At 36.0% G+C, this 17535-nt stretch overlaps 2 protein-coding genes across 4 annotated transcripts in view; one reads left to right on the plus strand and one right to left on the minus strand.

The window, feature by feature from the left end:
- NMI (N-myc and STAT interactor) overlaps positions 1-17535 on the plus strand; it is a 112883-nt gene that overhangs the window by 23153 nt on the left and 72195 nt on the right. The window lies entirely within an intron of this gene.
- On the minus strand, positions 75-17474 carry TNFAIP6 (TNF alpha induced protein 6). 2 transcript variants are annotated; one of them, XM_024752731.1, is made up of 6 exons: positions 17304-17474; positions 12411-12548; positions 10582-10743; positions 6223-6451; positions 4089-4129; positions 75-765 (listed from the first exon to the last, which is right to left on the minus strand). In XM_024752731.1, exons 1-6 carry the CDS (start codon positions 17395-17397, stop codon positions 596-598), a joined length of 834 nt encoding a protein of 277 aa, XP_024608499.1. In that variant the 5' UTR covers positions 17398-17474; the 3' UTR covers positions 75-595. The 2 variants fall into 2 exon arrangements, with proteins under 2 accessions (XP_024608499.1, XP_024608498.1); XM_024752730.1 differs by lacking the exon at positions 75-765 and having other exon boundaries at positions 3898-4129; positions 17304-17397.

A 17535-nucleotide genomic window follows, 5' to 3' on the forward strand; every position in this document is an offset into this window, starting at 1 on the left:
AATTAATCTCTGACTCAGTAATTCTACCTCTAGGACCCTATCCCAAATAATTAGAGAGCTGTACAAATACATATATGTCCAAGGATGTTTATTGAAACAATATTTATGAAAACTACCTATAATTCCCACAATAGACAGGCTTACATAAAGTATGGAACAATCATAGCATGGACAGTTTACAGAATACTGTAAATGAAATCATGTTTTTGCAGAATACTCAACGATAGGGGAAAACGTGCACACCGTAAAGTTCAATGGTAAAAAATCCAAGATATCAAATTGTACATAGAGCAGCATTCCAAAATTTGAAATACAAATACATATAGATACATATATACATATACCACAAATCAAAAAATGACTAAAAGAAGAATATATGAATGTTAATGCTTGTTATTTTTATGCAATGGGATTATGGGAGATTTTATTCTCTCATTTAAAGTTTTCTGTATTTTCCAATTTTCCCCAAATTATCAGGTATTGCTTTCACATTTAGAAAAATAATAAATAAATGTTAATAATAATAATAATATAGAAGTGAGATCAAAGGGGCTCCAAAAGATAGAAACATAAATGCGGAATGTCTTTCTTTGCTTTATAAATGGCTAAATCTTCCAGCTAAAAAGTTTTTATTTCCAGGAGAAGTAGTACTTGTATTCTTTCCTTGACTGGATTTGGATAGAGGATCCACTGCAACATATTTGATTTGGAAACCTCCTGCTGTCACTGAAGCATCACTTAGAAACTTCAGGGTCATGACATTTCCTGGGGAGGAGGAAGGTGCAAAAGAACCATGATGTTACTCTCCTTCAATTTGGCTGACAATTCAAAGACTCATTCTCAGAGGAGAATATAAAAATTCATGAACAGGACTCCCAGAATTCAGAATTAGATTCTCAAGCTGTAGAGTCTGTAGTTTCACTGCCAACTGGGACCAGGACTGTCATATTTTTTCCTGTGGCTCTCCAATCTGTCCTAGAGGAAATTTTGTCTATTTTGTTTTCAGAGGTATTCTTTGTAGAAGGTACATCCATAAAATTACAGGAGAATGACAGGCAGTTCAAACCATTAAGATATGGATGGATTATTTACTAAATGAGGGCAACAAGCCTTGCATTTGTTAAAAAAAAAAAAAAAAAGAGCCCACAAAGCTAGATCCCTTTACTCAAAGCACCTAACTACATTTTACCTGCATTAAAGACCAAAATGTACCAAAAACAAAAAGGAAAAATGTTATTGTGTAAAATAAATATAGGAATATTTTTCTTTTTCAGGAAGGAAAGACCTTCTTAATCCAGATCACAAATCCAGAATTCATTACAAAAACCCCATATATATAAGATGAAAGGCACAGCTTGAAGTGCCTTTCATCTTATTTTCCAAAGCAACACTATGAGTTGGATACTATTAAAATAGTCATTTTTATAGACGAAATTGAGGCACAGAAAACCTGAGTAGCTTGCCCAAGGCCACAGGGTTATAAGTGGCAGAACCAGGTTTGAGTTCAGAGTTCATGCTGTGCTCCACTGTACTTTTCTCAAACTTGAAAGAGTTGTTTAAATTAAAAAAAAAAAATTTTTTCTAGATTACTCAACTGGTTAAAATACAAATTGGCACTGTAGGGCTAGTGCTAATTTGGTGACATCTATCCACATCTAAGTGCACATCACCTATGATCCCAAAATTTCACTTCTAGAAATTTACTTTTTAAAAATAAAATAGCACTACAAAATAGAGTTTTAAAAATGTCTGGTGAAATGTTCAATAGCAAAAGAAAGAAAAATAGAAAAACAACCACCTTCAGGATGTTAAATATTGGTATATGACAAATTATGGTACCTATTAGGTAGTCATTAAAAAGAATTAGAATGATCTAAATATTATACTCTGACTTGAAAATAGCTCCATGGTCTCCGTGTATTGATATATAATGTTTGTATAATACAGGAAGACATCTGGAAGGACGGTCACCACATAGTTATCCAATGCCTTTCTTGGGTGGGGAGACATGAGAAGGGTGGGCACATTCTTTCTTTACATACCTTTTTTTAAAGTGGTACAGTTATGGGTAATTTTTAGTTTATTTAGTTTCTGTTTTTGTTTTTTAATATAAATATCCAGGGGTGAGTAAGTATATATTTAAGAAGAACACTAAATCAAAACGTTAACAGCATTATGCTTGACTGATAGGATAATACTTTAAACATATTTTATATCTTCTTTTTCTATTACTTTGTATCAATGTATTCTTCCTGCTGTTTTGCTAAATCTTTGGCTTTTTATTTAACTATGCTCTTTTCTGTTGATTTGTTTCTCTTTGAATAATAAATTGTGTGGGTTTTTCTTTTTTTAGTTCCTTGCAGTTGTGCAAGAAAAACACTGATTTTGTGTTACATTTGGAGTAAGTTTTGTCTGTTTTAAACAAAACAGGAAAAATATTAAGTTTTAGGCTTCTTTTTGACTCTCCCTCTGTTCATTTTGTTTTTATTTTAAAAATAGGATTCTCACCCCCCAAATACCTCCTACATCTCATAAAATGTCTTCTTTTCGTTTTCTGTTAACATAAAATATGTTCTCAAGTAAAGAATAAAAGATAAATAGAAAGTTTAACAGATTACTCTTCCTAGGGAGACTGTAACAGTAATGAATTCATAAATTTTAAGCATTAATCATTCCAAGACTGAACAAGAATTTCCATCTCTTGTAATGATTCATAAATGAGAATTGCATATACTGCAAAGCTAGGGTGTGGGACTAATTTTAGCTAGTAGTATCTCAGCTTAAGGACTGCTTAGAAATTGCAACTCAATGTAGGTTTGTTGTTTTTAGTTGGAGAAGTATTGCGATAATTTTTTTATGATGTGGAGGAAAAATAGAGCAAGTCAGAATGCCAGGACTTCCCTGGTGGTGCAGTGGTTAAGAATCTGCCTGCCAATGCAGGGGACACAGGTTCAGGCCTTGGTCTGGGAAGATCCCACATGTCGTGGAGCAGCTAAGCCCATGCGCCACAACTACTGAGCTTGTGCTCTAGAGCCCACGAGCCACAACTACTGAGCCCATGTGCCACAACTACTGAAGCCAGTGTGCCTAGAGCCCGTGCTCTGCAACAAGAGAAGCCACCGCCATGAGAAGCCCGCGTACCACAACAGAGTAGCCCAGCTTGCGGCAACTGGAGATAGCCCACGTGCAGCAACGAAGACTGAATGCAGCCCAAAATAAATAAATAAATAAATTAATTAAAAAAACAAAAAAAGAATGCCAATTACTGGTGCTGGTGATGAAAATGAAAAGGAAAATGAAGACATCTAAGAAAGTAAAAGTTCTTAGTCAGAAAGTAGCAGTTTGAGGCAATAGCAATGGTATTGCTTATTGAGATAAATGTATGCTGCTACAGGGACATTTCTTGGGGTACATTTTAAGGAACAAAGTCACACAAAATAATTAGCAAGAGGAAAAAGATTTGGAAAACTTTGCCCACTATAGCTAGCCTTTTTAGATTTACTATGCATAATTAGCATAGTAAAAGTTCTCTGACATCTTCTAATAAAGAAACCTGTTTCACATTGTTTAATCCAATATTTCCCAAATTTACTTGACCTTAAAGCCCTTTTCTCATGTAATATCTATTAAAAACATCCAACAGAACTGTGTTCTTCACAAGACTCTGGGGATTGCTGTACTAATGTGAAAATGCAATAAATATGATGCAAAATTTTTTTCAGTGATAGAAGGTACTTTTAACAACTTTACAAATTACTTCAATCCTTTATCAATGAAAAGTTTAGACCTTTTATTACCACATTTTATGGGAATTATAAGCTACAGCAGTATTTATGGATTTGCAGATTCAAGACTATCTCAGACTGCATTTCCTGCAAATAACCAGAGTACACATTTTTAGTGCAAGGAGTTGGTAAAAGTCTTTAAATATAAATAAGCACTTCTTTGCCTTTTACAAGCTAGCAAGCTATATCTGTCTTCAGCTCTCTCAACTTTAAAAAGTATATAGTAATAACTACTGGGTCCTTCATTTTCACTGATACTGAAAAAGCAAATCATAGTTTTGTTCTTCAATTTAGAGCCATTACCTGTACTAATGATGTCTTCTGGAAGCTCATCTCCACAGTATCTGAAAGAGAATTTTTTAAAAAGAGAGGTCACATGAATGATTATTATATAGCTATTGCAAGTGGCTCTTACTGATAATTGACGTACTTTATTTCCCCTAAGTAATGGCTCATTTTTCTATTATTTTACAACATTTTATTGTTATCTTTATTTATTTTTACTTGAATTTGTAAGAGAGAAGAGGGGTTAAAACTGTTTGAAATATCCTTCTCACAGCATTAATGAGATTCTTAAGAAAGAATTTGTGGCATTACTGTGTGCCTACAAAGCTTTTTGTGTGGTAGACAATTTGAATCTATTTGGAAATTTTTTATATTTGTTTCTGATTAATCTCATGAAGTTTTCTTCACAGAGAAGAATGGGTGTATGGCTGATTTAAAAGGGAAAGAATTACGTTGGACCTTATAGACATAAGAGGGTGTGATTTTTATCTGAATCATGGCTTGAAGGGAATTCCCTTGCACATGATAATATAAAAAGTAAGGGTTTTTATCAGTTTCTAAAACAATGTAATTTATTCCTGAGGGGGAGAAAGTCTATTATAAAGGTAAATCACACAATATAATCCAATAAATAACAAATTAGCCTGTAGATTAAAAAATCATTTATGATTTTATCTAGAGCTCTAATTGATTTCTGAAACTAGGTTTAGAATAAAAATGTTACCTTAATTCCCAAGGTAGGAGGTCCATTCTTTCAAAAAAGACTTTGTTCTTAATTCCTCCAACCCTACTTCTAGTCTTCTTCAAACTATTTTAAAAAACTATATATTTTTTCTATAGTAGTAGTCTCAGCTAAAGAACAAAACAAAACAAAAACCACTTTCCATCCAAAAATTGCTGTTCATTTATGCAACAAATGCCTTTGTTTTTCTTTGTATTTAAGTTACAGATTTCAAAGTCAATAAAAAGATATTGTCTGTCATTTTTAATTATCCCCACTACTATTTTCTTTCATTAAGTTACTATTATGGATAATAGAGAATTGATAACTGATAATCTATTGATAATGGATAGTCTAAAATACACATTATTAAGTGGGGACCTGAATACATAAAACACCTTAACTGTACACTCCTTAATTTACAATATTTTGTAAAATGTTGCAAATTTTGTATTGTAAAATTTAAACTATGTTAAAGATATGGATGGGAACACAAAAAAAGTGTGTCCCAGCATGTTAAAAAACCCAGGGAGAAATACTGAGGAAAGAAATACTTGTTTTTTATGGCAAAGAAAGTTATTTTTAAAAAGATATCCATTGTATATTTAGCTAAACTATATGAGAGAAGGGGCTATAGTTTACTTACTTGCCTTGTATCCATAATGCTTAGTACAATGCTTTGTACACAGAAGAAAGGCAACAATTATTGAATTTATAATTATTTTTAGGAAGTTGACAGAAATCAGAACATTTAAAAAAACCCCAAAATTTCCCAACTCATACATCTTCTTTCTCCTGTTAGTCAAATCTTGAGGTCTTTATAAATAGAATATGTAACTAATTGTTACAACTTAACAAATCAAAAAGCATCTATAACTATTTTAATAAGTAGACATAGCAGCTGACTATGGCTTGTTATGAGTAACAGAGCAAAAAAAAGTCGTGGTTAAAAAAGGATACCTTGGGGCTTCCCTGGTGGCGCAGTGATTAAGAATCCACCAGCCAATGCAGGGGACACGGGTTCGAGCCCTAGTGCGAGAAGATCCCACATGCCGCGGAGCAGCTAAGCCTGTGCACCACAACTACTGAGCCTGCGCTCTAGAGCCCATGAGCCACAACTACTGAAGCCCACACGCCTAGAGCCTGTGGTCCGCAACAAAGAGAAGCCACCCCAATAAGAAGCCCGCACACCACAACAAAGAGTGGCCCAGCTTGCCACAACTAGAGAAAGCCCACGTGCAGCAATGAAGACCCAACTCAGCCAAAAATCAATAAATGAATAAATTAATTTTTTAAAAAAGGATACTCTGTTGCAGGAGAATAGATAAACTGGAAAGTCAATGTTGTAGGGACAGTTGGAGAGAAATAAAAGAAACATCATGCAAAATATCGGGTGTTCATTAGCTTCCTGTATGGAGAAACAATACATACCTTCCCACAAAGCCATGGACATCATCGTAACTGTCATATATCTCAACATAGTCAGCCAAGCAAGCTGGGTCATCTTCAAGGTCAAAGTCCAAAAAACTCAGGTGAATACGCTGACCATACTTGAGTCTAATGTGCCAGTAGCAGATTTGGTTATCATCATACTCATTTGGGAAGCCTGGAGTTTTAAAAATTTGCTTTGGATCTGTGAAGACACCACCACACTCCTTTGCTGAAAAGAGGAAAAAAAAAAATGATAAGAAAGCATTTTAAAAAAATGATTCCTACTTTAAAAAAGATATTCATTTCTTAGTGTCCATCTATTTAGTAGTTTTTATGAAATAAAAATAAAATGATTTAATATATAGCATCCATAGTATATTGTGTGTAACTGTAGCTAAAGAATAAAAGTTTTTTCATTAATAGTTGCTAAATTCTCTAAAATGAATATAGACCACTTGTGAATTTTTTTTTGTTCTAACTTTTAAAAAATTAATTAATTTATTTTTGGCTGCATTGGGTCTTCGTTGCTGCGCGCGGGCTTTCTCTAGTTGCAGTGAGCGGGGGCTACTGTTTGTTGCGGTGCGTGGGCTTCTCCTTGGGGTGGCTTCTCTTGTTGCGGAGCACGGGTTCTAGGCACACGGGCTTCAGTAGTTGTGGCAGGCGGGCTCTAGAGCACAGGCTCAGTAGTTGTGGCGCATGGGCTTAATTGCTTCGTGGCATGTGGGATCTTCGAGGACCAGGGCTCGAACCTGTGTCCCCTGCATTGGCAGGGAGATTCTTAACTGCTGCGCCACCAGGGAAGTCCCCACTTTTGAGTTTTTTAAAAAGTAAAACAGCAAGAAGGAATAATAATTCTGCTCCTGTTGACATTTTTGCTCTGTTTACGTTTTAAGCATAGGATGCATGTCTTATGCGTACACTTAAATGTGTTTTGACAAATACATATGCCCATATTACCAACAGCCCAATCAAGATGACAGGGATTTTGTTCTGTGCTGTCACCACTGTGTCTTCAGGGACTCAGACACTTGGAATAATGAGTCCAATAAATTCTGTTTGGGAAATCATTATAGAATATGAAGATCACTTAGGGAATTTGAAGGTCACTCTAATCCAGTTAAAAGGAATAATTTATAATCATTCTATACTCCTTTTACTGGTTTACATTAGCAACTTAATCCTAATACTATTTGAGGATTTGGTGGAGATATCCATGTTGGTTTTTTCAAGTCATTTACCATTTCATCGATTTCTGTCCTGTCCCATAACCTGTTATAAGAACAAACAATCTCCGCCAGAACAATGATTTTACAGTATGCCTAAAGAGAAAGCTGTGGAAGGGCCCCAGTTAATTTTAAATATCACCTAAATGTCTAGTGTCTTGAAAAAAAGATACAAACTGGAAACTCAAAAATAATCTGAGTGGTGGTAATGGTAGTGGTGACTCTGGATAGCATTCAAAGGTATTTTTTATTATATCAATTAGAGGGTTTTTTTTTTTTTGGCTGTGCCACACAGCTTGCGGTATCTTAGTTCCCCGACCAGGGATCCAACCTGTGCCCTCGGCAATGAAAGTGCCGAGTCCTAACCACTGAACCGCCAGAGAATTCCCCAATTAGAAGTTTTTTACAAGAATATTCTCCTTTAAAATAACTATTACAATAAAAAATTGTGTTAGAATCCTTCACACCATAGAAGTAAAGGAAGCTTATCACCCCAGGGTAGAACAGGCTCTTAGAAAGGCAAGGAAGTGACAAAAGAGGGTCAGGGATCTAGTCTGAGCTCTGCGTCCAGTCTATACCTCAGTTTCTCCATTGGTAAAATAAATATAGTCATGTCTCTCCTGTTACCTCCCTCACAGGACTATTATGAGGGTAAAATATAAAGGATAGCTTAAGGGTATTATGCAAAGTGTAAGCTATTCTTATTGTATTATTAAATATTATATAATACATAGTTTATATGTGCACATAAGCATGTACAGTGCCCGCTTTGGGAGTGATTTTCTCTGTCCCATAGCATCCTATCTTTCTCTTTTTTTTTTATTTTTATTTTTTTTATTTGCGGTACGCGGGCCGCTCACCGCTGTGGCCTCTCCCGTTGCGGAGCACAGGCTCCGTGCGCGCAGGCTCAGCGGCCATGGCTCACGGGCCCAGCCGCTCCACAGCATGTGGGATCTTCCTGGACCGGGGCACGAACCCGCGTCCCCTGCATCGGCAGGCGGACTCTCAACCACTGTGCCACCAGGGAAGCCCGCATCCTATCTTTGATGTATATATCATTAGATTAGGAAAAATATTCAAATATTGAACTAACTCGTTTTTATATTTAGCTATATCTATTCAGCTCTATACTTCGTGTTACATATAATTATTGCCTCATCTCTTGCTTATTTAGAAAATGACAGATTTATAAAGCAGGCTGGGTCCCTGAGGACTGACAGCTAATTGGTTAAGAAGTATTCATACAGGAGGCAGTCGGCATCATGCCACACATTCAGAACTCGAATGAGCAAGCTGACTTCTGAACACTTCTGAATGACCCTATTCTTCCTTGCTTCAATCAACTCTAACTTGGTGGTATTGATTAATTAATAATCATTGCTTTATTTTTCTGATATCATTATGATTTTTTTCATTCCAATTATTTTTCAATGAACTGTTCTCCCATTGCTAGTTCAGGTGGCCCCCAGTCCCCTTCAGGTTGACCACATCCTAAATAATCAGTATATCACTGAATCCAAAAGTAAGCTGAGACTTGAGTAAGCACAAGTCTCCCAGGATTCTGTACACACATTCCCAGAGTAAAAAGCATTCAGCCTCTATAAGAAACAAAAGCAGCTTATAAAAATTTGTAAGTTAAGGTGGCATTCTTATAAAAGGGCAATGAAATACTGTAAGAATCTTTCCATTTGTACTTCTACATCTTCCTTAGACTTTGACCTTTGGAAATGATTGAGTAGATGCTCAGAGATCCTGGAGTTTATCAAGCAGAAGAATCAGATAATATACTTGGAAATAGAAGTTACTCTTAAGATTAAAAAGAGAGTTGCCTGTATAAATATATTTAAGAAAAAGGAAGAGAGAAAGAGAGGAAAAGAAGATATATGAATTATTAACAATGACTAAATATAGGACTAAATATAGTATACTATAGGCTTAAAGTATGTCAAAGTGATTTGAAAGTCATAGTCTATATGAATGCACATTATTCATATTTTTTGAATTTTATTTATTTTTTATACAGCAGTTCTTATTAGTTATCTATTTTATGCATATTAGTGTATATATGTCAATCCCAATCTCCCAGTTCATCCCACCCCACCCCCATTTATTCATATTTTGTCTCAAGTGGGAATAGGTGACAGCTCTAGGAAAAATTCTTTTCTACTTGGAGTATACATTATTGTGAGGTAGAGGTTAGTTGCAAATGTGAGAAACTGTTCTCCAATGGTTAATATTATTAAATAATAAATTCTATAATAATATGCTAGAACTTCACTGTAATCTCCTACTTTGTCATGGACATTCTCTAAGGTAGATCCAAATGGGACACCACCTGAGGATGTTTATGATCATATATCTGGGAAATACTTTGTAACATGTTGTAACACTTTGTAATATTATCCTGGGGGAAATACATCCCAAAACAACAGTCTACTGTTTTCTCCAACAGCATGGACCAAGAATTACTGTTTATAGTAATTATAATGTGTTAATTTTCTCTTTAAAGTTTTCCTAGCTGCAATCAGCCATGGAAAAAGAATATGAATAAACAGGTACTTACAATAATAACTAGCATATCCAGTATATATTTGTTAAAACAAACCACAGAGTGAGGGTTGGTTAGTTTGGAAGTTTAAGAATTTATGCCCCAAAAGAAATTAGGGAAAAACTTTGTTTATTCTGTCTCCCTTTTCTCATTCTATTAAAGGGATAATTTTGAACAGTTAACATTTGGTAGTACTACTTCTTGGTTTTAGCTAATTAACTGTGACAAGTTTATAATCTTTTTTTTTTTTTTTTTTTTTTTTTTTTTTTTTTTCAGGAAGTTCCCTGGCACAGAAAAGAATTAAGTCGTGATCTCACCTGCCTACTAATTACTGGCTGTCTGAAAGTTACTTAAGCTCTTGAACTTTAGTTTCCTGAATTCTAAAATGGGTATAACAATAAAGTGACAGTGTGGATGAAGAGACATAAGTCAGTGTGTGGCACAGCATAATCATTCTATGAATGGTAGTTGTTATTAATAATTATCGTTACTAAATTGCTCTCTCTGGAAGAAGTCATTTCTTTTTACTAAGCTCTTAGTAACCTGTACCTGTTTTTATATAGTATAAAATTATTGTTTTTGACAAACCATGTGGGTTGTAGCAATAAGCATCCCATCTTTCACTTCTGTTCAGACGGACTCCATAATCAATAATACCAGTTTTTCCAGATCCACAGTTGGGCCCTGGCTTCACAATGGGGTATCCAACTCTGCCCTTGGCCATCCACCCAGCAGCACAGATGTGAAATCCTGCAAGAGAATGGAAGGGTAATGGCTTAACTGGTTATTCCCTCAGCTGAGCAAAGGTCATCTCAACCAACATGGCCCCTTGCAACAGGGACAGTGTCTTAACTGCCCAAATCCACTTCATATAAAAGGGGAAGAACTGTTTTCTTAAAAAATAAAGTTTGAATGTATATAAAAGTTCTTGTAACATCTGACTTTTACTAGGAAATGACATCTTACTTGGAAAAAAAAAAACAAGCAGATGGACTAGGAAATAATAATACCATGGATATGAAAACAATCCAATTTCAGAGCTGGCTTCTTTTCACAAATGACCGAGCTAGTGCCATGAGTTAATTTCTGGAATTACCATCAATACTGAAAAAATTTTTTCAGATGATAATTTCTCCTTCAGGGTCAATTAAGATATCACTAGGGCTTCCCAGGTGGCGCGGTGGTTGAGAGTCCGCCTGCCGATGCAGGGGACACGGGTTCGTGCCCCGGTCCGGGAAGATCGCACATACCGCAGAGCGGCTGGGCCCATGAGCCGTGGCTGCTGAGCCTGTACGTCCGGAGCCTGTGCTCCGCAACAGGAGAGGCCACAACAGTGAGAGGCCTGCGTACCGCAAAAAAAAAAAGAAAGAAAAAAAAGATATCACCAATATTTTAAAAATTTGAATAGGGATAAAAGTACTCATACATTTCGAACAAAGCCTCAGCCTTGTTTTCCTTACTCAACTTTGGAGGCTGTTTTAATAGTTGCCGATGCCACCCAAGAACGATTTGACTACAAGTCCCCCATGGCTAGTAATGTCTCTGGCCTTTGTATACCTCATTCCATTTACTGCGTCACACACACAGCCCAAAGGGTATAGACTGAGCAGTCATCTGGGGAGACTTTGGGGCATTTTCGAGAACACCTTTATTTTTGTCTTGGGTAATGTATAATAATAGTATGAGCTTTGCCAGGTATGTTCCTATCAGCAAAGGGATATCTTCAGTGGAGAAGAAAATTCTGAATTAGGGTGGCCTTTTGGATTCTCCTGAAAGTCCAGGAGAGACAGTAGCAACCCGTTTTTTTTTAATATAAAGAAGCAAATAGCATTTGTTAACTACTGGGTTTTCACCGGGTGTCCTGACATCATCTTCCCAGTTTCTTTCATCTGCCACCTTACAACTTGCTTATCCTCCTTTTCCTCATGGCTTTTGATCCTAAAGTACAAATGCATTCTCCCACTTAATGTAAAAAAAAGAAAAGGAAAAAATTGAAAATAATTGAAAAAAAATCCACTAAATTCACTATTTCTTCTACCAAGTAAATTTCCTTGTAAGACAACATAGTAGCATCATTTAACAGCTGAGGAAAATGACACACAGACGTCAAGAAGAGATAGAATGATATTAAAAATGAATAGCAATGGCATTAAAATTAATGAGGGGTTTAAATGATATCGAGATAATGATGTCTTCATTTTCTTTTGATGTTTATTTATTAGCTCCCAATGGGGTGTGACCCCAACTAAGTTACTAGTAGTAAGAATTGTCTACCAGCTCTAGGCAGAGAAGATGGGAGAAGCCAGAGGAACTATTAGCAGGGATGGAGAGAAAAGTCTTAATAAGGGGTTGCAGGAAAGGTGGAAAATTTTTTTTCCAAGGGTGAAAAAGAAGAAGATTATTGTCAAAGCTGTTACCAATTTTTCTGGCTGCCTCTAACTGCTTGTAGGTGGCAAGATGGCCACCTTCATATTCACACACCGCCTTCGCTTCTGCGTAGGTGAGCTTGTACTTGCCAGACCGCGCTTCTCTGTGGTACACGCCTGCTGCTTGTTCTGTGAATTCACAAAATGTCGTCAATGCACTATTATCCATTCTTGTGGAACAAGGGAAATTTTGTGGCCTCAGCTGGAAGATTACATCAGCTATTGTTCCCGCCAAAGGGTTCCCTGGGTCAGCTGCCTTGAGTGGCTAAGTTTTCATTGTTAGAAAGCTTTGGGAAAAAAATATGAATGAGGGGAATTTGGGGGGACATAGAAACTTGAGGCTAAATTAATTTTTGAACTGATAACCTGAAAGAAAGTTTTAACACAACATTGTATTTCTGCATTATCCAAAGGTGATAGAATTTTGACTTTTTTTTTTTTTTTTTTTTTTTTGGGACTTCCCGGACGGGGGCACAAACCCGTGTCCCCTGCATCGGCAGGCGGACTCTCAACCACTGCACCACCACCAGGGAAGCACTGACTTTTTTGTTTTTTTGTTTTTTGACTTTGTTTTAAAAACTTGGAAAGGTAAGCAATAGGAAAAGAAAAGGAGTTGAAGGCAAAAGAAACCAATGAAAATTGGCTTACAATGAAGGAGAAAAGTAAGCCAAAATATCCATTTGAGGGAAATGACTAATGCAGTATGATCGAGAATTTAGTAAACAAATCAAAAACTGAGGAAAAGTTTAAAGGAATCCAAGGCAAGCAAATATTACATTGAAGAAAAGAAAAATAGATTTAACTACAGCAGAGAAAAAGTGGGACACACCTAACTACCAGTTCCTAAGTTCTTTATCTGGTTTGTCTTTTTTGGTTCACATTTGTTCCCAACGTATTTCAGATAGTGTTAAGTCATACATGAGCCATCTCCCAATAGATCACTGTTTAAAATGATTGTTTTGAGTCTGGAGTGCATTTTGCCATAGAAACAATGTGAAAAGATTCCCAAGACAATAATCATAACATAGCGCTAACAGTTCTATGTTGACTGTCAGATTATTGTTAAGTCTTTGTCCCCTGACCTGTGCAATCAGCCACCATCAAGACCATTTCCAACGAGAACGTATGTTTCTTGGCATGCAGCAAGATATGAATCCAGCAGTATTAGAAATACTGTTCTTTACTCTCTTCCCCAAGCTGAAGTTGACAATGCCACAGTTCAATAGGAGGTGCTGCTTGGCATTTTTCTGGACTCCAAGGGATACTGCTCTTATACCTTATACGGAAAAAGCCTGTCATTAATACACAGTACCTTAGTGCATCTGATACTTAGAGGTCAGAGAACACAAGGAACATCAAAGTCATTTTCTCCTTTGAGAGTCACCTACTTCCCAAGTGTCCTTCATAGGACACTTTACACATAGGGTAAAGCCTCATTAACTAAACTTTTACTCATTTCCAATTTGGCTGTTTTAAGAATATACCATGAGGTACTTTGATGGGTGCTGGGGATCAAGCCCTATTCTCAAGCAACTCGAGCACTAGTGGGCAATGCAAGTACATCTATTTTGAAGTACAGGGGTACTAAGGCTTTTAGTAGAGAAGGAGACATGTAGTGCTTACTAATGTATTGTGATGGAGATTATTGTTACTTTTTAAAAATGTTAAAACTGTATATGTTCTCTATTTTATTTTATTTTTTTTGCGGTACGCGGTCCTCTCACTGTTGTGGCCTCTCCCGTTGTGGAGCACAGGCTCCGGACGTGCAGGTTCAGCGGCCATGGCTCACGGGCCCAGCCGCTCCGCGGCATGTGGGATCTTCCCAGACTGGGGCAAGAACCCGTGTCCCCTGCAACGGCAGGCGGACTCTCAACCACTGCACCACCAGGGAAGCCCTGTATCTGTTCTCTAAAAGATCTTTATTTGAAAAAATTTTGTAAGAATTATTTTGTCTGCCAAGGTTTCTCAAACTAAGATTTCCGTGATATTTTACTCCAGAAGTAAAAATATGTTGTACTAAAAACACGACAGCAAGCTCCAAATGGAGTCCCTTATGCTAAGCCCCACATCACCAAACCAAGACTTAAGTATGGTTTCGGCTCACCCAGAAATGGAATCTTAAACCAGTCAGTCAGAAATCTCCTGATCACCACCCGTTAGGTCATCTGCCTGATAGACCCCTGCCATCCGCTGAAGGAAAGTAACCTTGCCATAACCAACCTGCTTTTTCACCTAGTAAAACTTCCTTCTGCCTGCTCCCTTCTGCCTATGAAAGTCTTGCATTTTGTACCACTCCTCGGAGCTCCTTTCTATCTGTTAGATTGGATGCTGCCAAATTCAAATGGATTTTTGCTCAGATAAACTCAAAATTTTAAGTATGCTTCAGTTTCTCTTTTAACAGATGTTTGCAGGAAAAAAATAAATTAACAGAAAAAAATTTTTTAATAATTTTAAGTTTTCTTCCTGGTAGTTTTTCTTAAACTTTTGGTACCTCTTAAACTTGTCTAGTAATAAGATAGTAACTTAAATAGCAGAAATGTCTATGCTATAATTTTTAGTTTATTAAATAATATTAATATTCCACACTGTTCCTGAAAGAGACCCAAACTTCCCATTATTTTGCCTTATGAACAGTTGAGTACCCTTGGCATGTGTACTTGACAGTTTTAAGCACACATTTATTTTAAAATATTTCTCAATTCAGAATTTTAAACTACTAAGATGGTCCTTTGTACAATGAGTCCTAATCTAAAAAATTTCACCTTTCAGAGGAAGTAATAATTTATTAATTTTTCTAGCTGTCATTCACTGAAATTGAAAATCTATTTAACCAATAACTTCCTTTTCCTTTTAGTAAGTGGTGGCACAATACTATGTTGGCTCTGATTTCTATTCCTGGTTCTACAGTGGACCAGTTGTGTGACCTTGTATAAATCACTGCCTGAGCTTCAGTTTCTTCATCTATCCAATGAGAATAATGACACCTATTTTTTGGAATATATAAACCATAAAACCCATAAGCATAGCTTCTGAATCCTAGTAGGAGCTCATGATAATGTTACTTTTCCCTTCTCCTTTTTTGGATTCAATACAATGGCTAAAAAGAATTGCTTATCTGTACATTTTTTGATTTTCATAATCCATTTAAACTAGTTGAAGTCTCTTGTCCTTAAGTGTCTTTAAAAAAAAATTACTATCTAAGGAATTAGAGGATATAAGAGTTAAAAATAAACCTTAGGGGTCCCTTACTTCAGACTTCTCATTTTACCAGTATGGGACTGAGACCAAGAGTTTAAAGTGCCTTGTTCTTGATAGTTGCTAGCAGATTCCTGCCTTCTAATTCAACTCTCTTCCCTCCCTAAATAGTTTTCTAATACTACATTGGCCTAACCAACTGTAAACAATTTATGCTAGGCTGACTGATGAATAATTTGTCTCACATTGAAGCGTGAAGCACGGTGCAATCACTCCGGGCCTCAAACGTGCAGCATGTACTATCAACAAACATTTGGGTTTGCGCCTCTCTATCTCTAGGACAGAACTCCTCTTGTCTAGGTTTATATTTTGGTGATATACAACATCACTTTAAAAAAAAAAACAACAACTCCAAATTACTTGATCATTAGCAAATTTGACAGCATTTCAAAGTTTATCCATGTGGGTTTAACTCTTACTAGCTTTATGATCATCTTTGTCATTTCTGACAAATAGGTGTGTATTTCCCAAGTTTGATGGTGTGCAATGAAAATAAAGAGACTTGCTCATTCCTCTAGTAAATTCCAGACCCCATCTTGGCCAAATGGATTGCACTGTTCAGCATGAAAGCTGTTCACTGGCTCAAACTGAAAAAAGAGGCTGCAAGGCTGTGCATTGCAATCGAGCTTTCTAATGAAATCCGCATGGCTGCAGTTATTACCAGAGAGAAACATGCTGAAAGGGAAAATATTCTATAACTATGTGCTGCTTAGCAAGCATAACATCAAGATCTAGGTTAATTTTGCTCTCTCTTTATTTATTTTATACAAGGATTTGTCAGTTTTCTTCTTGAGCAAGTCATATTTTTTTCACTATCAAACACAACAGTGAACATAAAGCAGTATTAATTTGTATCATGAGAATTAAAGCATTGTTTAGAGTACTATATGGGGTATTTTGGGTTTTCTCTATTTAGCCTTTTTTGGTCTGTTGTTTATATTCGCAGTTAGGTCTATGTCATTCCTTACATTTAACAAAACAAAGCAACAAAAGAAACTTTCCTTGTCTAACAAAAGAGGTAGAAAGGTATTTAAATGGATAGCTCAAACAAAAGAAATCAAGTGGTAAGAATGCATCCAGAAATACAAGCTTTTTTCATTTTTTTCTGTATTACAAGCTGGCTTTGTCAAACTAGTCAAAAGATGTTTGGGAAAAGCATGATATACACTACAGGTCAGAGTACATGGAGCAATGATTATAAAATTATTGTATATTCCAATTTACCTGTTGTAATTCTCTTATGGTCACCTGTTATGAAATCTGACTAGAAATGCATTGAAATGAAAACAAAATAATATATTGGTGGTTTTATTTTGTTAAGGAAACATTCTGCACTATACCACCACACCTTCTTTGAAAATTTTAAAGCATATTTTCATATGGAATATAAATATTAACCTCTATTTTCTACTGAAAAGTTCACTTTATAAAAAGCTATTTTAAAATTTTAGAAGGCAGAAACACTTTTTTAAAAATGATATATACATTCCAGTATCTATCTTTCCCAAGCATTTTCTTTGAAAACATCAGCCTTGAACAGAAGAGAAAAATTTACAGCTTTGATTCACTTCTCCATGAATTCAAAGAAGCCACTTTCCCAACAAGAAGCTCATGAGTGAAGTTTCTTACCAAGCCATATGGAGTTATGAAAAATTCCATTTCTGAATCCCCATCCGTGAGCCTCTTCCCACAGCAAGACAAATAAGTAAATTAAGATGATCATATCTCAGTTGTAGAGAAGGAATAGCCTGTTAGGGGCTGCTCAGGATAAATTCCCAGAGCAGAGGCTGAAATGTGTCTGAAACATCTGGTTTCCACATCTTTAAATGGTTTTTCTTTTTTTTTTTTTTTTTTTTTTTTT

This window comes from Neophocaena asiaeorientalis, unplaced genomic scaffold (assembly GCF_003031525.2).
Source record: "Neophocaena asiaeorientalis asiaeorientalis breed wild unplaced genomic scaffold, Neophocaena_asiaeorientalis_V1.1 scaffold868, whole genome shotgun sequence".
In the NCBI taxonomy this organism is placed as follows: domain Eukaryota; kingdom Metazoa; phylum Chordata; class Mammalia; order Artiodactyla; family Phocoenidae; genus Neophocaena; species Neophocaena asiaeorientalis.